This window comes from Seriola dumerili, unplaced genomic scaffold (assembly GCF_002260705.1).
Source record: "Seriola dumerili isolate Sdu_G_001 unplaced genomic scaffold, Sdu_1.0 BDQW01001191.1, whole genome shotgun sequence".
Lineage (NCBI taxonomy): Eukaryota > Metazoa > Chordata > Actinopteri > Carangiformes > Carangidae > Seriola > Seriola dumerili.
Window position 1 is genome coordinate 205,001 of NW_019175446.1, and position 22,659 is coordinate 227,659.

At 43.3% G+C, this 22,659-nt stretch overlaps 1 protein-coding gene across 1 annotated transcript in view; it reads left to right on the top strand.

Annotated features, from left to right (window-relative positions):
* mei1 (meiotic double-stranded break formation protein 1) overlaps positions 1–22,659 on the top strand; it is a 54,641-nt gene that overhangs the window by 18,016 nt on the left and 13,966 nt on the right. The window contains exons 13-26 of the mRNA XM_022767474.1: positions 1,118–1,209; positions 1,591–1,738; positions 2,189–2,300; positions 4,798–4,858; positions 5,591–5,688; positions 9,488–9,668; positions 12,331–12,481; positions 13,828–13,995; positions 14,166–14,297; positions 14,499–14,682; positions 18,737–18,850; positions 20,221–20,331; positions 21,711–21,901; positions 22,203–22,287. Coding sequence (XP_022623195.1) covers positions 1,118–1,209; positions 1,591–1,738; positions 2,189–2,300; positions 4,798–4,858; positions 5,591–5,688; positions 9,488–9,668; positions 12,331–12,481; positions 13,828–13,995; positions 14,166–14,297; positions 14,499–14,682; positions 18,737–18,850; positions 20,221–20,331; positions 21,711–21,901; positions 22,203–22,287 — 1,828 coding nt within the window. The remainder of the gene's footprint in view (positions 1–1,117; positions 1,210–1,590; positions 1,739–2,188; positions 2,301–4,797; positions 4,859–5,590; positions 5,689–9,487; positions 9,669–12,330; positions 12,482–13,827; positions 13,996–14,165; positions 14,298–14,498; positions 14,683–18,736; positions 18,851–20,220; positions 20,332–21,710; positions 21,902–22,202; positions 22,288–22,659) is intronic.

Consider the following 22,659-nt stretch of genomic DNA (forward strand, 5'->3'; position numbering starts at 1 on the left):
GAAAGGGTTTTGTTGTACCTGGGCGGTGTGTGTTTGCACTACACCGGTGGTCGGAGTGAATATCAATAGGTTTTTACCGCACCTCATTATTGACATGTAGCCACTTCAAGGTCCAAATCCAGGACTTTTACTCTGGAATTTGTCTAAACTGAACAAAAGCTATTTGTAAGATTTGCTATTTGCTACATAGCCAACATTAGCATTGAAAGGCGCATTAGCAGTTTAAAAGAAACATTACAAGGTCAGCATCAAACTTCATTCCTTTACTCACAAAGAGCTGCCTCTGGAAGTGGAAAGCAACACCAGTGTTAAGACTTGTTTCTGTCACTTCTTTTCTTCTGAAGTTAGCATACCAACCAGCTAGCCTGTTCCAGATCACCACATCACTTTCCCATAGCGACTCACAGTAGCCTCTCATCTGTCCTGAAGATGTAGCGCTGCTCAGAGGGCGTATTATATATTTATATACCGTATATGTTGTAAACGCAAGAACTCCTTGCAAGACACCACGTTCAGCATCAGAGAAAACTTATAAAATAACCCCTTTAATTTTCAGTATGTATTATTAGAGTATTAGAGTTGTGCTAAACTCACATCTGTCATTCCTTGCCAGGAATTATGGAGTAATGTGTTTTTATAGCAGCTTCAGAAAGGTTAATGCAGTTCTTAATATAGATAAACAAAATGTGATGTGTGTTCATGTGAATATAATCCAATTCATCTTATTTATGTATTATTTATGTATGTATTCAGTTTAACTTTGTGTTAACACCTTATTTAGAAAAGCGGACGTCGTCACGTGTATCTTCGCCCTAAATTTTACCAAGTCTGAGGCAGTTTGATAAATTGTATTATGTGTGGTGTGTTCAGGTACAATCACAATTTCATAGTGTCATTTCAGGTTAGGACTTTTATACTGAACATTATCTTTGGAACATTATCTTTGGAAGGGGAGAAAAATGACAGCTTATAGTCACTAACGCTGCATGTCAGCTCACTCTGGTATTTATCAGAAACACTGTTGTGTCTTGCTCCACTCCCGCTCTCTTCTCTCTTCTCTCATCGTGTTTCTTCTGTTTGTTTTTTTGTTCTCTCATCTCTCTCCGTTCACCTCCAGGGGAGTTTGAAGAGGTCAGGCCCCAGCAGCCAGACTTCCAGGTCTGAAGCCTTTCTGCTCCAGGCCCTGGTTTGTTTTCAGGCTGCCTGCAGGTCAGCAACACTGTCCAGTCACATGCTCAAGCAATTAAATGGGATCACTGAGATGAACTGACTCAGTAATTTACAAAGTGTTCAGTCTTTCCAGTGTTTGATGATCAATACTTTACTTACTGTAAAAGTTCTATTTTATGTCTTAAAGTTTGGTTGTTTTCTTAATATCGGTTAAAAAGAAGTAATTTGTTTTAAAAGCGCTTTATTCAAGTATTGTATTGAATCATGTGTTAAATTGTGAATGTCAGTGGAGTCGGGCCGGACTGTGAGTGAAACGATTTAGTCAAATCCTTGGTATGTGTGTGTGTGCCTGTATTTCTTGTGTGTCTGTCTCTTGAATTTATGCCTGTGTGTGTGCGTGTGTGCGTGTGCATGTCCAAGGTTGGCCGAGGAGTGTGCATCAGAGCCCGTTCTGAAGGAGAACACGTTCACGGCTCCGTCTAAACACGGCCACGCTCAGGACTCGCTGGAGACCCTGTGTCACTGTCTGCTTCACTGCTGCGACTCCATCTGGATACCCACCGTCATTGTGAGAGCTGGACACACACACACACAAACGCGCACATCCACTTCGCCATCGTCTCATCTTTAACCTTCTAGCTCTCTGTCGCACGCACTCGTAGCCAAACACTTGAGAAAATTATCTCGCAATTCCCCACTTCTCCTTTCTGAGAAATAGGTCACAATGATTACCGTGCTCTGTCTGGCAGTTCCTCTAAATGGCTCTATTAATAAGGACAGCCACACAGTGTCTGTCTTCATTAACTTTGTGTACACATGGATCAATCAGTCTCTCTGCTGTAGTGAAAATAATTGTTTTTGTGTGTGATATTTTTCTAAAGTTGGTTCTGTTCAGGCTTAAAATCAATAGGAGAAGAAAAAATTGTTTACAGTTTATATTTTGGTCATTTGTCTCTGATTTGCTGTTTGTGTGTGTGTGTGTGTGTGTGTGTGTGTGCGTGTGTGTGTGTGTGTGTAGAGGATGTGTGAGCATGCACCCAGCTCTCAGATACTGCAGCACTTCTACTCCATCTTATCCTCCCAGTTCACCCTCCTCCCGTCTCTCATGCCTGCCTTCGCAAATAAGCTGGGTGAGTTGAGTAACACTGTAAGTGTCCCCATGATTTGATTTGATCTCAGTGTCACACACACTGTCGTCTTATTTTACACCAGTAATCAGGCGGTGTCTGTCCCCGCCATTTGCACGGGCACGCGTCGCCTGGCTGGGAGTGACGATCTCGATCTCGCCGTCTAATTAAAAATCCACCTAAACTGTTCAGCTATTGAGTAGTGATCATTTCTCTGTATTTGGAGGACCGCTAAACAAGACGGGCTGACGGTCCCTGGTGTGTGAGAATAATAAGCATAAAGTCACTATGAGCAGCTACAATAGAACTAACAATATTGCATGATAATGAAACATTGGCTAAAGTCATGAAATATCACATTAATCACAGAGAAATCTCTCTTAAGGAATATTTTAGAAAGCATTATATTTTTAGAAATTCTGTACCAGATTATAAAGTACGTTAAATCGCACTGTAGAATCACTAATTCCTCTTGCTGTGTACTGGATTTTTTGTGCTTGCTCTTAGCCATGCTAGCAGCACGGCTCCACGGGTGGCAGTGTTGGTCTGTCAGGCAGCTGCTTCCTCCACTTTAGTCCAGACTGAAATATCTCAGCAAGCATTGGAAGGATTGCAATAACATTCATGATCCTCTCAGCCTTAATTGTTATAACTTTGGTGTGGTCTCCTGACGTTTCCTCCAGCCCTTGTTAAGCATCGGGCGTGTTAGTATAGTTATCGTCAGCGTGGTAGCACAGCTTCACATAACCACGAGCGAAGTCCGGGTTTATACAGTCCTTCTGTATCTCCTGCTGTCTTCATGAAACCTGCCAGATTAAGACACTAACACACTTAAACCTGGCGCCCAGAAGTGGAACTGAGTAAATGAGCCACTTAATGAAATGAGATATCAAGCATTCATAGTGGTCACATTTCCTTAATTCAAAATGATGGACCAAGATGTTTCTCTTCATATTTCTGTCAGCAGCTGAGCCACGCCGCATCGAAAATTTTAACATAAAGTTCTCTTAAACCGTGATGAGATTCATGATATGAGCAACTGAGATGGCTGGCACAGGGACAGTCCACACAGCTCATGTTTTTAAATTAGCCCCTCTCTTTCAGTCCTGTTACTGCAGGCTTTGCACATACTGGAGCTGGTCAGAGAACCCGCACGGGAATACAAAACGTAGCCGTACGAACCAAACATAAACAAGACTGCTGTTTTTAAATGCAAAGTTGTCAGTTAAGCACATTGCTTACAATACATTTTAACGTCTTAAATGTGTAACTAAACTAAATAAGCAATAACAGAAGCAATTTCACTGTGATGCCCAATTCCCAGCTAATCTTACGACGAGAAATAAACTTCATTTCATTCCATTATCACATAAAAGATTGTGCTCTGCTCTGAACCACTGAACCTTTCTATCTCTATGGCTAGGTAATGTTTATGAAATTAAAATCCATATTTTGTGCGGTTTAAAATTATGCCAAAAACAGCACTGCCAACAACTTGATTCTGCTCTCATCAAAGATGGAGCTAAATGCCTGAATGTTGACTTGATGAAATTTCATATTACTGCAGGGGAAAAACTAAGCAATCTGTCCAAAGCTGGCAGTCCACAGGATGAGCCTCAATTATTGACAGAAATCTCGTTGCCTCAGGCATCGAGACGAGCCAATGTAGTGGCATTAAAAAGAAACATAAGTTTTATATTTATGCTGCGAGCGATTAACAAAGCAGAGCAGTTTTCAGCAGATATGGCTGAGCAGTGCCTTGGCACAGGTCCAGAAGAAAGTGAGTTAGTAGCTTTATGAAATTAAGAGAGAGCACCCCCTCTCTAATAAGTGAGGGGTGCTCTCTCTCTCTTTTTCTCTCTCTCACTGCAGCAATGAAACAGCCAAGACATTAAAAACAGCTTTACGATATCGTTTTTTTTTTTTTTTCCCTTCCTCTAGAATTAAAACAGGCCTGCTGTCCCATTACCCCCAACGTAGCCACATGATGAGCTTCTCCCTCTGATCCTGAGGACTATTTTTAGACCATCACATACGGAGGGAATGTGGCTGATTTCTGACATAATGGCGTCGTAATGTCTGACCCTGTTTGATATTTATGAACACATTTATACACACACATGATTTTGATCTTGATCTTGATGTTAGGTCTTTCTCTCTCTCTCTCTCTCTCTCTCTCTCTCTCTCTCTCTCTCTCTCGCCCTCCTCCAGCCTTTTCTCCTCCTTTCTCTTTTAAACCAGTGAATTGTGCTTTAGGCTGAAAGGTTGTGCGCCTCTTCTTAGTACTCAGCTGTTTAGTTGCAGAATTTGACTTACAATATGTGTGTACTTTATCCTGTTTTTCTTTCCTCTCTGCCTGTGATGTACTTTAAAACATTTATTTTGAAAAGTGTTACATAAATAGTGTTTTTCTTTTTTGTTTTGTTGCCTTCCTCCTGTTCCTCGTGTCTCACTGCCTCATCCCTCCTTTATTCTGCTCTTCTCCTCCTCTTCCCTCCAGCGTCCTCTGGTTTCTACAGGCTGGCTCTGGAACACAAAGGCCTCCTCTGTGCGGGAAACAGGTACAGTGTAACAGGATAACCTGAGCACACACACACACACACACACACACACACACACATACATACACAAGCAAACTCATACACAGCAATTAACAAAGCACTGCTGTCTAAAAGGTGTTTATATGTGTGTGCATGTGTGTGTGTGTGTGTGTTAAACCGTGGTGGCTCAGAAAGTTAAGTTCTTATTATTCCCTGTCGGTATTGAACAATTGGGCAGATAACACGACGGAGGCATCTGTCATTTCTGAGTCATTCTCTCTCACTTTTTTTCCAATAAGCCAGTCCTCTCAGCAGTGTGTGTGTCTCAGAGCAACAGATCTGCAGCTTCAAAGCCCACTGTGTTTGATTGTGTGTGTGTGTGTGTTTAGATTTTGCTGTTTTGTGTATATATGTGCTTTCGTGTGTGTTACTGTGGTCATAATTGTGGTTGGCTCAGTAGGCTTTGGGCCCCTATGCTCTGAGCTGTAATGAAACTGAACCGTGCTGCGTCTGTTTCATGTCTGAAAGGACTAAGTCGAGGCACATTCTGTCCTTTGTCTCGCCGTTCACTTTTCACTATAATGACCATGCATGGAGAATGTGCTCTGTGCTTTGTCTCAGGTGCCCTCATTTTTTCTTTATTTCAGTTTCGCCGCTCCCCTTTAGTTTCGACGGTCTTATCTTTGTATTCATGTTTATTTTTCTCTCTGTCCCGTGTGTGTTCCTCCCTCTCCCGCTCACCCTTTCTTTCAGGAACCAGAGTCTGAATCTGTCTTGCTGTGGTTTTCTGCAGAAGCTCAGTATGTGTCTGCTCTCCCAGCCAAACGCTGCTTCAGGCTCCTACCAGTATGGTATGCAAATATGCACACACACACACACACACACACACACACACACACACACACACACACTTGCACTGCACTGCACACAGAGCTACATGCAGCACCAGTAAAAAAAACCAAAAAAAAACCCTGTTGTTCCTGTCAGTTTCCAAGCAATGATGTCATGCTACCAGTCATCTGAGTCTGCTGCTTGATTGGAACTGTTGACAGAGTTTAAGATTTGTTCGTTTTGTCGATAATTGTTCAAATCAGAAATGTTTTAAGACGTATAAAAATACTTTGCTTTGAAGAATAACATTTTGTCTGATGTTTTTTCCCACAAAAGTAAACACTTGGTTATTTTATCAACATTTTCTAAAAGCCAATCGTTTATGAATATGCAATATTGATAACAGAGACACAAGATGTCTCCTCTCTGAAAAGTCTGTGTGCACCAGAGGTTTCAAGTTTTCACATCACACTTGTGGAAGTTGCAAAATCCCGTTCAGATGTGAGTTCTAGTGTCAAACTCTGAACATACATCATTGTGCAGAATTCAAATTCAATCAACCAAGTGAAGTAACTAATAAGAGAAACACATTTCTGAGGGGAGGGGGGCCTTTAAATAGAGCTCAGTGAATCATTTTAGTTTCTTCATCAACATGAACTCCTATAAATTTTTTCAGAGACATTTTTACTTCAGTGACCGATGAGTTTTTCATTCATTCGTTATATTTATAGTCAATGACAATTAATACTTTAGTCTGGAGGTGATTTGTAGTCCGGGGCATCTCTGCAGCACCACAATGCTTCGTTTATGGTCTCGTCATGATGCATTGCAGCTCCTGCGATTTGGATATTTCACTTGGCCATAATTGCGGTTTCAATAATATGTGGATTAATTGTTCAGCCATATTATTTTTGCATAGAATTTGTCACCATCTATTCAATAGATAGAGGAAGGCAAACTCAACTCACTCAATCGAGCATCTGCTGACTGTGAATGACATTTGAACCGCCGCCACAGACTGAAACATTGCGTTATCTGTGCTGCTCTCTCTCTCTCTCTCTCTCTCTCTCCCTCTCTCTCTCTCTGCCCCCTCTCGCTTTCCTCTTTATGTTTACTTCAAACATCAAAAACATAAAAGAAGACTCTCATCCCTAATAGAGCCGTCTGTTCTCTGAAGTCAGCCAGTGTCCAACCCTGTTCAGAGGAAGGTCTGGGAGCCAGCTTGGCTCACACAGTCAACAAACAAGCGGACGATGCACATGTAGAAAAGCTTGTGTGCGAAAGACATTGAATAATCGTTGGATCTTTCTATACAGAATAAAGGGAATGGACTCAGAGTGTGTACTATAAACATGGCCTTGAGTTGCAAACTGAACAGTGTCTGCTCGCTGCTTCTCAGTTCCTGTGGGAAGAGTTGACGCCAAATCTCTTAAATGTCAACGGCAACACAGATTACACTTTGAATTAAAAGGTCGTTGCTTATGATCATGCGAGACTGAAGTGAAGTATATTAAAGGCAGGTACCTGTAGGTAAGTGAAGATGTAATTGAGTGTAACCTAGTGTTAAACCCAGCAGCTCTCACCCTTCCAGTGAAGAGAGTAAAAAAGATTTTATTGCAAACTGCAGTGGTTCCCAGGAGGACATGTTGTGACATTGAGACCAGAGTTGAGTAAAATATTTCTTAGAGGTAATGAGATGTAAGAGTTGTACAAGCAGCTGTGTAGGTGTGTGTATTTGTTTACGTGTGTTTGTGGCTGTGAATAATGAATTCTGTGGAGCCAGACTCTTGTTTGTTTCCCTTTTCTCCCTGTCAACGTCTTCCTCGCTTTCATCACCCTTATCTGTTTCCGTTTCATTTGCAGCCTCTTGCTTGCTCTCTTTATTTTTTTTTTTCTTTTACTCTCATCCTGAATTTTTTCCATTCCATTTCATGCCGGATATTTCCCACGTTCTGAAAGTCGGTTTGTTATCTTTATTTCAAACTTTATTCATCAGATTTAAACAATTGATATTTTAGTTTTGCCCTTTCTCTTCTCCATCTTGTTCTGTACACTTTCCATGCCGGTGTTTTGATTGTGATTGTGTGCTTTGTTAATTGAATTACTCCCGATATTGCTAATTAATTGTGGTAATTTATTTAAGGGCATCCCCTTGTACTTTTGCATAGCTGTCTGATAATTGTGTAACAGCTGTGGGAATGTTTTCTCTTTCTCTTTCTCTTCTTCTCCTCTTCTCCTCTTCTCCTCTCTTCTTCTATTATTAAAACCTGAGCAGGAGGCAACATGTCACTGCAGCCTGCTTTGCAGATCTGTTTTTTTGTCTTTCTCCCATCTGTTGTTTCCCTTCTCATCTTCATCATCTGTCTGTCCTTTGCTGTGCTCCTCTCCCTCGCAGTCCTCCCACTGAGGCTCCTTTTTTGTCATCTTTGACATCTTCTTTCTATTCTTCTCCCTGCCTCACTGTTCGACCCCCCCCCCCCCCCCCCCCCCCCCCGCCCNAGGTTCCTTAGAGGTGCCTCGTGCCGCTCTCCTCATTTTGTTTTCCCTCCTTTGTTTCCCCCTGCAGACCACTGTGCTCTCCGCCTTCACATGGATCTACAGCCGACCTGGCCACCCTTTCAGGTCCCTGTTCATATTTATCTCTCCTCCTCCTCTCTGTATTTCATGAACTCCTATTCCCTTCTTCACTTTGTTTTCCTCCCTGGCTGATTGGTAGTCTTATTCCCCGCAGACTTTGCTGTGGCTTTACAGCCTCTGTGTAGTCATGCATCAGTGACCTTATCCCTGTCTGCCATCTCCATGTGCCTACTTTGTCATTTTCCTCAGAGCAGTGTGAGTCCCTCGTACTGTATCCTGCACATTTCTTTGTTTCCTCCCTCCTTGCCATCTCTCTCTTTTCCCTCAACACCATTTTCCCTATTCTGTGCCACGTTTTTCTTTTTCCCTTTCTCTGACTGTGTTGTTCTCTTTCTGTGTTCTTTTCAAGTTGCAGCTCCCATTCTTCTCTCTCTCTCTGTCTCTGTCTCTCTCTCTCTCTCTCTCTCTCTACAGCTCCCTAATGACCACCCCGAGATGGAGACAACGTCACAGACAGTAGATGCAGATCGTCCTTCCCTTTGCCTCTTCTTTCTCTTCTTTCTCTTCCCTCTCTCCTCCCATCTTATGTCGTATCGTATATTCATATACATCATTATTGTTTTTCATTTGCCACCCTGTCCTAGTCTTTTCCGTCCTCCAGTCCTTAAATAGGTTGAAGCCTTCCTCGGCACAGTGGTCCCTCCTGTCTCTCTCGTCTTCATCAATCTCTCCCTCGCAGCTTCACTTCCCTCCTCACTGTTCCTGTCCCATCATTCCACGTGCTTTCTTCATCTTGTCTTGCTATTCTTCAGGGACCTCATTTATAAAAAAAATAAATAAATAAATAAAAAAAGCGTTCCTTTAACTTTACTAGATAACACAGTATGGCTTTTTCAAAGAATGACAATGACAGCTGCAGCTTGGTTAATGATGGATATTGGTTTTATGTTTAGATATGATATGGATAATTGGGAAAATGCTAAATCAGTTTATCCCTGAGATGAATTTTTCATAAACCGCAGCTTTGGCTTGACTTTAGTCGTAAACATGAAATTGGTGAGTAATAGTCGCATCGTAAATGAGGCCTCAGGGCCTGTTTTACTTTATTCCATCCATCTCTCTCTTTCATCCGTACCCCTCTCCTCTTTCTTTTCTTCTCTCTCTCACCCTCTCTAACTTTTGTTCCTGCTTTTTAGCATTGTTCATTAAGCTCTTTTCTGATCCTGTCCGCTCATCCCCCAGATGCCGAGGAGGTGGAGAGTCTTCTGCTCTACAACCTTCCCTCCCTGTGTTGCCGTCTGTCGGACTGGCCCTCTCTGCTGCGCGAGGCTCCGGGACTCCAGCTGTGTGAATACAAAGGACCAAGAGCCACTCAGTACTGTCTGGTGATGATGCTGCACCTCGCCCTGCAGCAGGGAGACAGGTAGTAATGGCGTTGGAAAGAGGAGGATGGCATTTGTTTTTTTGTTTTTTTTGCAGGTGTTTTGCTTATTTTAAAAAAAAAAAAGAAGGAAATCTTGTGTTGAAAAAAAAATCTCACGTTCGGGGCTGATAATTGGAGCTGGAAATTGAACGAACCAATCGGCGTTTCAGCATCAATAAAAAGCATTTCGCTGATACAAATTCTAAACACTTGTGTGTGGTGCTGCTGCAGATTGGTTTTGCAGGAAGGGGAGGCATAATTTGAATCAGATGTAGTGACTTTGCTCTCCCATTGCAGTATCTGTTTGCACTGAGCAGCACAGTAATTTCCTGGCTTCATGGCTGCTGACTAGCTCTTGGTAGTGCTGTATTACCTGTAGTAAGAGAATCAATATAAAGAGTAAAATGTCACCACATCTCTTTGTATTCTATACCAGTGCAGGCGGCCGGCCAGCTGCACCACAAGTCTGTGCCCCAGTTTCGTCTGTGTATGAACGTAGGCGAATGGCCTGACGATGTTGACTTAATCAAACGTTGCATCTTCTCAGTTTTGATGTGAAATTATGGGGTATGTCTTATCGGTGCTTCCAGAAATATTTGACAATAATAATGATGGTAATTTTGAGAAACATTCATTATTAATGGCCAAATAGAGACATTTATTGTTGATTTTACTCAGCTGAAGTTTAATAACTTGAGAACATTTCCGCACAAAGCACCACTTCTCTTTGCTTTAATGAAGCCCCTGACAGTAGAAAAGGCATTTGAGCTCTGAAATATCTAAAATCTCGGACGACGCCTCGTGTCATATCACAGCATCATAGTTACAGAGGCAAGAAAAAGTAAATGAATCCTTTGGAATCATCTTCATTTCTGTATAAATTTGTCTTCAATTATCGTCACGGTTCATGTAAGTTACAATTATGAACAGACACAATCTATTATAACAAGTCATTGTATTGTTCTTGTCCATTTTGAAAACATAAAGCTGAAGGGTTTACAAAGTGATTTCAAAGAGTTTAGATATTCATCAGTGCACAGTCAGACAAACTGTGTCTAAATGGAGATGATTCAGTTCTGTGGCTGCTCTCCCCAGAGGTGGGCGTCCGGCTAAGATGAGTCCAAAGGCAAAACGCAGAATGATCAGTAGAAAAGAAGCTCAGAGTAACAGATAAAGGCTTAAAGGAATCATAGGAGCTGGTTCACGTCTCTGTTCATACACACATCATGGAGCCTGGTTTCATGGAGCTCAGTGTCCATCGCAGCAGCTTGACTCTCCACAACACTACTGGGTCAATGTTTTGTGGACTGATGAAACCAAGGTTGAATTGTTTGGGGAGAACATGCAGCTGTATGTTTAGGGTGTAAGAGGGAACTGCACACCAACATGAAAACATCATCCCAAAGGTGAAGCAGGACGGAGAGAGCATCATGATCAGATGATTTTCTGCCTCTGGGCCTGGACAGCTTCACACCGTCGAGGGGGAAATGAATTCCCAAGTTTATCAGGGTCTCTTACAGGATGATGTGAGGGAGACTGTCCACCTGCTGAAGCTCAGGAGAAGCTGCTGATGCAGCAGGATAATGACCCTAAACATCAAAGTTAAATGACTTCAAAGAAAATCCACCTGTTGGAGCGACAGTCGGTCCAGACCTTAATCCAGCAGAGATGCTGTGGAATGACCTGAAGAGTCGCTCTCACCGGACATCCTGAGAATACGAAAGGTCCAAACTTCCTCCTGAACATTGAGCAGCTCTGATCAGCAGCTACTGACGAGCTGGTTTGAGGTTATTGCTGCCAAAGGAGGTTCGATCAGTTATTAAACCCGAGGGTTCACTTTCTTTCTCCACCAGCACCGTGAGCGTTTAATGTCTGTTCAATAAAGACACGAAAGATTGTAATTACGTGTTATCAGCACGCACTTTTTATTGCCACTGTAGATCAGTTTATCACTTGGCTTTACTGAGAAACCAGCTGGTTTTGCATGTTGCTGTAGCTCTCTCTCTCTCTCTCTCTGCTCCCACGGCCCAGCGAGGGTGTTCTTAAGTACATATTTTATGACCTCGGAGATACATCGGCTTCTTTGGAAAGTTTAATCTGTCCTTCAGCAGAACCTCGGCTATGCATTACCCCCAGGGAGGAGGATGAAAGCTTCTCCCTGCCACTGTGTGGTCTCATCAAAATTAATGGTAACTGCGGCCAGAGATTAACATATTGTAGAGGGGCTGAGTGTGTGTAGTGCATGTGTACTCAGGCATCGGATCTGTGTGTACAAGGTGTGATTATGTACCAGCATCAGTCTCATTATTTAATAGCCCCGCCTCGTACTTGTGCTTGTCTCACTGACTGTGCTTGTGTGTGTGTGTGTGTGTGTATTTTGGCGTGAGAAAGAGCGATAGCAAGTTTGTGACATCAACATGCCCCTGGAGCTCTTTGTCTGCTTTGCACACAGAGTTTGTGTGTTTGTCCACATTATCACCCTCACACTGAACGTGTCTGCTGAGGTTTGTTTGACATTCAAATATATCTGTGTCTTATGTGTTTGTATACATTCAAATGTAAATGTTTGGCCACATCTATATGTGTTTGTAATATTGTTAAGTTAATGTTATCATTATTGTTTATGTGTGTCTCTCTCTCTCTCTCTCTCTCTCTCACTCAGGCTCCTCCCAGACCAGACTGTGTTCTCCAGTGTTCTGTGGCTGTTGCGTTCGGTGCAGGAGCAGGGCAGCGGCGCCGTGCCTCATTCTGTGCTCCGCTCTGCCCTCTACCTGCTGGCAGTGACACAGGACAAGAGCCCCAGCCTCGACGGGGTAACTCTGCTCGCTTCACTGAACACAAATCAGAACACACTGTTTTGTAACTTACGAAAGTAGTGCAGTAGATATACAACCTCAGCATCAAGGTGCAGCTTAACCTTCGTATTGTCTTCCCATCGACCTTAAAACTTTTGTCCTGGGTCTGTTTTGACTGTTTATAAAACATGAAGTGTAAAATTATTACCCAATAATTGCATCAAACTTTTCAGTCAACTTCATTCCAACTCATTACTGCAACTTTTACACTTTCTCTTGCAATTTTATGGTCAATAAACCTCATTTACATAAAAATATTCCTTGTTTTGAGTAAAAAAAAACAAGTACATCAGAGGAACATGTTAATGGATCATCACACACAGTTATATGTCAAAGCTTAGTCAGGACACTGTTTTGAAACCATTTGAATAGTGTGATCCACCTATTGTCACCTAAAATTCAATGAAAATAGTGATCGTTAATCACATTTGCAAAAGGCTTAGTAAGGAACCTTCCGTGTTATTTCCAGGCAGTTACGTGAAAGAAAAACATATTTCTGATATAAAAACATCAGACAGGACAACAGCAGGGTGAAGACATTTTCAGTGTTATGAACTGTTTTACCGTTCATCTCTTTATCTTTTACGCCCCACCAAAATACGCTTCGACAGCTGAGACAACAAGTCTGCCTCCGTCTTTAAATATTCTATTTTGCTTTCTTTGAGATAGGTTGAGGCCACATTAAGATGTCAGGATTTCATGGGAAAAAAAAGGTGTTCAACAAGACGTTTTCTTCTGTGCAGGGAGAAAGAGAACAGCGTGCACCGAGACTCCTGCTCTGTTCGGTTTAATATGGAACCCATTAATGTGGAGGCCACGAGCTCCGACAGCTCATATTCATCTTTTGATAGGAAATCCATATTGTGCTGAAGATGATTCAGTGACAAAGAATATTAATTATCGCTCGACTATTTCTTTTTCTTTTTTTTTTAAAGCCACAGAGAACAAATAACATTTTCTCAAAAGAATATGATTTTCTTTAGTTCAAAAAACGTGGAAAAACCTTGTGCTGCAGCTTCTCTGAAAGTACTTAATTGTATACACCATATGTTGACTATGAATATAAAAAAGCAAACATATTACAGGAGACGTCCCGCTGTGACTGAGGAGTGTGGCTCGGTGGGGTTTAAAAGCAATCGCACATTTGGATGAAAAATATTCTTTTTGAAACCACAAACTCCTCATTGCGTGTGTGTGTGTTTGTGTTTGTGTGTGTGTGTGTGTGTGTGTGTGTGTGTGTACGTACACTCATCTTAAAGAAAATAATTTGGCCTTTTCACTCTTTCTTTACCGCTCTACTCAAGGCTCCTTTGAACTGCGTCGGCAAGGCACTCTCCTCTTGCCAAAGCTTCTCCTCCCTCTACATCCACCATCCTGCACTCCTCCATTTCGTCTGGCGCTATCCGGAGCTAGCCGAGAAATTTGGGCCTTTGGTCCTGGAGCTTTGGCTGACCAAGCAAGCACAGCACACAGTTGCAGGGCAGACCGTGGTGAGGCGGGGGGGGGCAGGGGCAGTTGTTTCGCTTGTAGCTCAGACTCACGTTACAGTCGATGAATGATAATTTTTCTTCTTTTTTTATTTAATTCCTTTTGAACTCTCACAAATGAAAAGTCAGAACTTGGATTTGATTCCTGGGTACAGGCAGACGTGCAGGGGAAGGGAGGGAAGACAGGAAGCCGTGCAGATGAGAGGCAGGATCAGGAGCCAGACGCAGAAACCACGGAGCTTCTGACTGTGATAGAGAAGTATCCGGCTGTTACTCTGACCCTCCTGGTGAGAACCCGATACCCACGAAGGGTAAAAGGAAGATGCTTTTAAATGGTGGCTGATTTGCTGCATTGTGTCACACACATGCATCTTCAACCTGCGTTGTGTAACCTGGTTGGCTTCACTGCTTTAGGTTAAGGCTGATACAAAAAAAAAATATTCCTGGTTTGTGTCTGTCTTTGTATTTGAATGTCTGTGTGACCACAGGAGATGCTTTGCACCAGGGAGGCCCCCCTGGCAGAGCGAGCGCTGCGGGTGCTGGAAGTGCTTTTGAGGGGTCGAAGACACTGTGAGAAGGATTTGTGTGCCAACCTCAGACCGGCACTCCTCCAGGCACTACAGAGGCTGAGTGTGGAGAACATGGGGCTTGGACAGGGACGCACTGAACAGGGTGAGAGACGGTAAACTCACAGGAGGAGTGTATCACTTCATAGAAGGATTGTTGAACTTCTTGTTGCATCCTTTAAAAAAAAAATCTGTTTCGGGACAAAAATATGTGCAAGGTTCATTGACGCTACGCCATGGCTCAGATTTATTACAACGGATGAGATGCACTGTAATGGAAGACATTAGGAAATGTGATTCTTTGTTGAATTTCATAATGAGTCAGGCTGTCTTTTAAAATCAAGACAGCTTCGTGTGGAGGTGATGAAAATTGGAGCAGTGGTTTTAATTTACACTTTCACTAACAATTCATGGGGAAGGCAGAGATAACTCAGGCAGCATTAAACCGCTACGACAGCTTCACGCACCTTCAGTGCAGCAGTGAAGCATTAATGGATTATTTCATTTGAAATTAATGCGCATCAATCAGGAGATTTGAATACGTTATGTGTGAACAGAAGACTCATTAAGCACCCTGAACCACACCCTCCTACCAATGCATGCACACAATATTGTTTTACATGCATAATCAAACTGGGAGACACACGAGCAACGAGCTACGGTATTGTTTCTTCTGATTTAATCTCACTGATCGACGTGACATCACTTTATGACGCGGCTTCGTCACGGGTCAGAAACCCGTCAAGTTGTTCTGTCTGTTGATGTTGAAGACTACACTGTTGTCTATGAAAGCTTTACTGGTTGCATCACTGGAGTTTGCAGTTCTCAGGTTTTTCAAACCCTCTTAGCTTAGTCATGCACTGCGGCCAAATTTAGACACAAGAATTCTCACTAATACAACTTCCTGACTCCTACGGCTTCAGACTGCAGTATACATTCAGCTCCTCACGCTAAAACAACATTGGGTGTTTTTTGCAAATATTCTCTACAGCAAGTGACTATTCACTATCATGTATCAAGTTTAATGTGAGCAGATTTGATTCAACACCCGGTTGTATCTCATTAAAGTGCAGATACAGATAATTACAGCTGATAGATTGAGGTAAATGTTGCTGTTCACTCCCCTGAGTTTACCCTCTTTGATGCAGCAGACCTTGTTTTGTTTTCTTCCGGGGTGTTTTTCTGCCTCAGTCATACATATCAAAACTGTGTATAGCAAATGAAAGCTTAAAGTGAAATTGTCTCATTCCCGAACAAGTCCATGCACACAGAACATAACACACACACACACACACACACACACACACACACAGAGGGGTTTACCCAGTGGGCTCGTACACTGTGAGATGTAATAGGCAAATCCACCCTGACAGTCTTTTTTTTCTCCCCACACAGTAAACACTGAAAGAGTTAATTAAATCTCAGATTTATAAACAGCCAGCAGCAGCAGCCACACCTGGGCTCAGATGCCCATCTCTTCATATTGACTGGAAACTTATCTTTTGCTTAGGAAAAAGCAATTTTGGTTAAATGTCTCTCCACAGAATTCCTTCCCGCCGCAGTCTGTACGACAAAAACATTTGACGAGACCAGGACGCTACAAGAAAACACAAGAGTTTGTCATTAATCAGCAGACAGACGGGCAGCACTGGCACAAGGATCCAAATGTAGATGCAGGAGGCATGGCTAATGTAGCTAAGTGATTGTGTTTACACAAAGAGGAACAACGCCTTATGTGACGAGGAGGCAGGTTTGGGTCAAACCCAGAGAAAGCTCCAACAAATCCGGAAATTCTCAGGCAGGAAAAACCAATTTTAAATAAACAGGTAGAAACAGGAAACCAAGACGTGAAACACACAGCGACAGCGAAATGTTCTGGAGAGGAAGAGAACCGGTGTGTGTAGCGAAAGGTTGTTAGGGAACCGAGGTGCTGATGAGAAGCGGGAACAGGTGTGTGGATGGGCGGGGGCAGTCAGTCAGGTGATGAGAAAAGGGGAAAGTCCCGAGGACACCTGGTGGACAGCTAGAGGAAGACAGGTCTGCGGAGATGAAGGAGGAGGAGGAGAACGAGGCCTGGGAGAGGTGAGGAGGGGCAGGAGAGAGGGGTCATTCCAATCATATTATATGTATGAATTATTTTAAAAAACTTTCAACTTAATTCACCCTCTACTCCACAAGCTTCACCTGGGAGCGCGGAACAAATTACACTGGGAATTTAAATAATGATATGAAAATAACAATTGGTACAGACACAGTAAGACATCTGTGAAGTAACTGGCATCGATTAATAGGTCCATTTGGCACAACGTGCTTTCACTAACGCAACGGAAAGCACTTAGTTTAATTATTCTCACATATTGGATCGTTTGATAGAATACCTGTGCTGATGTATTTAGTTTGTTGAGCAGGATTTTCTCTCTCTGATGGTTCCAGCGTCAGAGGCCAGGCTGATTACAGTCACACGGATTTTGCACATATGCAGTAACGAGTTGTGCGTGATGGTTCCTTTATACGTAGGTCATGTGGCCTGTGGTGGAGCTGTTTGTTTGAACCGTCCTGCCAGACGACCTCATGGTTTCACTGAACTGTAATCACAAAGTCTCTCCGTAAAACTTGGTTAGTTTTAAATTGGAATGACATTGCAGAACAGTTCCCAGAACACTGTCGCCTGTGATTAATGTTTGAGGCGAAGAACCATTAATCCATTAAAACAAATCTTCCCCAACATCCTCTGTCAACACAGACGGCGGGACGCTAGTTTATCTCGATGACTCCTCTGCATGAAGGCTGTAGCGTCGTGTTCAGTACTGTCGAGTGTGCATGAGGTCGTTATCATGCAAAGGTTTTGTGTTGTTTATGTTTGAGGGAGAAAAAACGCTTGATGTAATATTAGTTTTGAATTTCAACATTCACAGAGCATGAATTAAGGAAAGGACCGAGGGAAGTGCAACTTTTAGAGGATGCTGGCAGATTAAATCAAAGATTGGCCTCCAGTTCAGCTTGGTGTGTTTAGTTTGTAAAGTACAGCATTTGTTAGATCATGTCGTATAAGAGGCAGTATACACGCAGATATGCAGAACAGCTCTGCTCCCTGTTTGCTGTCTGCTGTAGAGTGCGTCGAGATATCAGAAAAAAATTCTCCTTGTGAATCGAAGTAATTAGAGAGTAAGTTTGATTCTCGTGAAATCACACGCCGTCCTGTTCGAATCCAGGTTTACAGCTTCGGCTCTGTCCACGCAAATATCTGGTGCTGTAATGTGCTTTTTTATATTTTTTTTTTGGTCGAGGTGTCTGCTGCCAGATGGCATTATTATATCTGTTTACTTGACCAGGTTAATGAGCGCCGCTGAAGGGCACAACGCTGGTGTGCCAGCTGGGGATTCAGAAACTGTTGCTGTGGTTAGCCTCTGCCTGCTTTCTGCTCATCCCGAGCCCTGTGGGGATTAGAGGCTGTTATCCTGCACGTGTTCCAGTTCAGCCCACTGTAATTTGCATTAATATATACTTTATATTAGCCTCTAATGCGGCGGCATCCCAAGGGGAGATATTTTAATGTTATGCTCTACAGCGGTGAAAGGAGTATGTAGATGACTGTTCTGCCTGATCTTCTTCCTGCAGTCGCTTTTCCTGTTAGAGTAACGCTGCCCTTCCTCTTCTTGCACATCGTCTCCCTCTTCACATTCCCCCTCTGTTCTCTCTCTCTCTCTCTCTCACCCATAACGCTCCTTGGATCCAGACCCAGAATATTGTTATGTAAGTCTTCTTGGTAATTTTTAACATTTTCTAAGTTTTCTTCTTCTTGCCTCTCCTTGATGATCACTATTTCCTCCAGCCACCTCTTCGTCTGCAGCTTCAGTGAGTCCACAAGTGAGTGCAAGATACTGTCTTGCGTCAGGTTTGAACAGTGTCATCTATTTTTGCTGTGCTGTGAAAACCACTGTGGGAACATGAGGTTTCACTCTGAGCAAGTCAGCCAGTCTTTTACCTGCTCCCCCGTACACATATATACACTTCTGTCGCTCACTGTCCACACTGTTTTATTAAGTTTATCCTCTCTCGCCCCGCACTTTCATTGTGTTTGTATTTAGCTTCGCCTGCCTGTCTGCGCCTCTCGCCTCTTTTACAGCGGCACTTTGTTTCTCCCTCTCTTTGCCTGGCAGTGAACTCGCTCCCTCTGCTGCTGAAGCTGCTCGGTGTGACTCAGGCCAGCGACCCGCCTTCATCCTCCTCCTACAGTAAGATGGATGGAGTGCACTTCAAGCTTCTGTACCACGGTGAGGTTAAAAGGTGCTGCAGGCGGGTCGTAGCATATTAGCATACACACACGTTCACACAGTTTCTACACAGTGTATTTCATTCATTCAGAGACATATTGTTTTCGGGCTGCCTGTCCGTCCGTCGCGTTCTCAGAAACACCATGACGGAACTTCTTGAAATTTGGCGCAAACGTTCACTGGGACCCAATGATGAACAGTTTAGATTTGGGGGATCGAAGGTCAAAGGTCAAGGTCACAGTGACCTCACAAAACATGGTTTTGGCCGTGCCAACGCAGTATCTCCGTAACGCCTTCAGGGAATGTCTTCAAATTTGGTGAAAACTTTCATCTAGAGTCGAGGACAAACTGATTAAAATTTGGTGGCCAAAGGTCAAAGTTCAAAGGTCACGGTCACGGTGCCCTCACAAATGGTGGTTTTGTTCCTTGTGAGCGCAAAATCTCTGTAACGCCTTCAAATTTGGCACAAACATTCACTTGGACTCAGGGATGAACTGATTAGCTTTTGGTGGCTCAAGGTCAAAGGTCAAGGTCATGGTGACCTGTGAAAACACTTTGTAGCCATTACTCAAGACTCCACACAGAAAATATCACACAGATGTTTAATATTTTCTATGACTCTGGATAAACAGGGATGTAACCTGGAACTAGTCTGAGTGGCGGAGGGATACAACGGCGAGGAGGCGATTCTAGTTTACATTGCTCTGCATTCTCCGTCACATCTCCTGCATCAGTCAGTAAAGCGCTTGCTAGATTACAGACAACATTGTCTCTCACACAGACGCTACAGACACACAACACATTTTTGCAGCGATGCGTACATTTTCCTCTCTCACACAGGATCTTACCTGCTGCGTTACAGACACATAACCATCTAGTGACTGCACTAAGACACTCTCCATTCAACACATGTTTTATTCTGCTGTTAGCTTATTCTCACCTCCCGTCTGCGCTCGCCTGCGTTCCTTCGTAAGATGAGGCCTCGCTAGTCTTTGATTTAATGTCACCGTCAACAAACCCACAGAGGAGAACACTCAATGCTGATCTGCAAATGAAAACGCTGTTCAGAGATTTACTAGACATTTACTAGACATGTTTGACATTTGCACTGGCAGATCAGATTAATTCAGTTTTTACCGACCGATGGCAGACGTGACGTGACAGGCAGCAAATGGCAAAGCTCATCTTGTTACATTTTATCTGTCTCTCACATCGTGTGTCAATGTCTGTGGATGAAATCTTTCTCAAAAGCCTTTGAGAGCACCAAACTTGAATGCATGTGTGTGTGTCTGTGTGTGTGTCTGTGTGTGTGTGTGTGTGTGTGTGTGTGTGTGTGTGTGTGTGTGTGTGTGTGTGTGTGTGTGTGTCAGTAAGTAATATAGCAGGGAGGTTGAAGCCTACGAACACGGAGAGCCTGCTGCCTGCCCTCAGCTATCTGCACTGCTGCCTGAGTCTGTCGCCTGCACACTGCACTGACAGAGGTTAGACACACACTCCCCCCCCCCCGTCTCTCTATCCTCACGTATTTGTCTTACTCTCTTTACTCTCCCGACACCGCATCCTTCACACACTCTGCCTCTTCACCCTCTGTGTGTTTCTGTCGCGCTCTCTCTCTCTCTCCACCTGCCCTGTTTTGCCAGAGGTGACAGACTGACCTTGACGAGTGCGAAGCATTGAGACACAGAGGAAATAATAAGCAAACAATCTGACACCTGCTGTACATCTTTATGGTATAATTCTGCTGTTGAGTCTGAGAGCGTTTCACACATCTGCACAAGAATTCTCAGGGTTGTGTTGTCCCCTTGCTAGATTCTAAATACTGCACATGCAAACACAAAACCACACAAGTAAATTTAAACATGCACCTCACACATCCACACAGCGACACGGTCAGTAGACTGGGGTCAGAGATCTCAGGCATAAAGACACACACACACACTGAACACAGTTTATTTTTCCTCTTGCAGATGAGAGAAACATAAGAATTTCTCAGCTGAAGGTTTAATTGGACGTCTCTGTTCAAGAGAAAACAAAAATCATTCCTGAATCAATGAGCCAAGATATAGAAGGAATAGCTCCACTATGGAACTAATAATAATGAAATGATTCACAGCGAGCTGCCGTCAACAGGATGAATCAAGACATGTTACACTGCCTCACACCAGAGACATCAATTACACGACATGGCGTATTGATGGGAACTGTTTTAATTATAAGCTAAATAATTTCCTCAGCAGAGGTCACTGAGCTGCTTGTTAATAAGGTGAGGCTAGTGGCCAGAGAGCAGGGGCGCCATTGAGAAGCAAACTGCCTCTGCTGCAGCCTACCTGCATTCACCATCTGCTTCTTTATCTCTGCTGCTGAGTTTACAAATGCTAGTTATTCCAGCCTTGGGCAAGACAGTGTTTCAGCTGACGGTGTGTTGCACAGGAATAGTAATACAGCTCCTCCGTCTCAAGGCAAACAGTCGGATATTCTAACTTTAAATAATATAAAATCATAGTTTTTTCTTTTACTTACAGTCGACCTGGTTGGCTGCCTATGTACTGTATATCACCCCGGTATTATGCAAATGATTTCCACGTGTATTTCGTTCATTTTTGTCGAGGCAACAACCTGATTTCTACATTGTTATTTTAAGTGTTCCTCGTGACTTAAGGTGGCAGAAGTGTAGCCGCACTAAGAGAATGATGTGAAAGTGAGAATGATCCTCATGTGTGGGCGTGTTTGCGTAATTGTGGGTGGGTGCCCGCAGCACGTCACCGTGTAGTCATCCGGACCAACTGCTGTTCACACACATACCGACACACGAGCGTGGATCTCATCAAAGTGTGATGACATGGTGCCTTCTCCTCCCCAGCTGTCTCCATGCTGCTCTCCAACGATGGACTGATGGACCAGCTGCAGACTGTCCTCGCCTCCTCCTCCTCCTCCTCATCCTCTGCTCCATCCCTCTCTCCATCAGCCTGTCCTCCTCCTTCAGCCCTGCTGTGCTGCAGCCATCTCCTCATGTCCTCCCTCATTACCTTGCAGCGTTTTCACTCCGCTCAGGTACACACTACAGCTCAGCGTCGCCCTTATCACAACTTTAGGATAAAACTTCCCACAGTGAAGGCGCCATCGAAGGGCAAGAAACAGAACATATAGAGCAGATTCAGATGTGGGCGTAGAATACAAAACACCATTTGGATTCAATATGTAATACAGTAATGAGGAAGTATAAAACAATGCACTTTCTTCTCCGCTCTCTGCTCAGACAGAGGGGATATTACAATCTTTCTTTTGCCCCTCGTCTTGTTATTCTTATTCTCTCCTCCTCTCCCTTGTTCTCTCTTTGTCTCCATTATTTAAGGTCCATAAGAGCGTCAGTTGGAGTCTGGACGCAGCTGTGCAGCGACTCCTCCTTCAGAAAAGAAACACAGACAATCTCTTGCTGGGTAACAAGAATTTTTAGCTGATGATTATTTTTGAAGGATTTCTGCCCTCGCAGGCAGCAAACGCAAAAAAACAATTCATCAGCAATTTAAGTGCTGTGTTTATAGCAAGTGTGCGTAACCTAAGTATACTTCAGTGATTTTCCACAATCACATGTATTTGTCCACAGCTCATGTTTTCTCTATTTTCCTTTTTGTTCTTCTTCCTCCCTAATTTGTGTTTTCTATTTACCTCCACTCAGTTCATCCTCGCTGTGATTCTGTGATGCTCCATTTTACAGTGCAATTGCAAACACATTAGAGAATTCGTACAAATCACGACACCTCATTGTCTGTCAGCCGGGTTTGGTTCAGATTTACAGAAGCTGTCCAAAT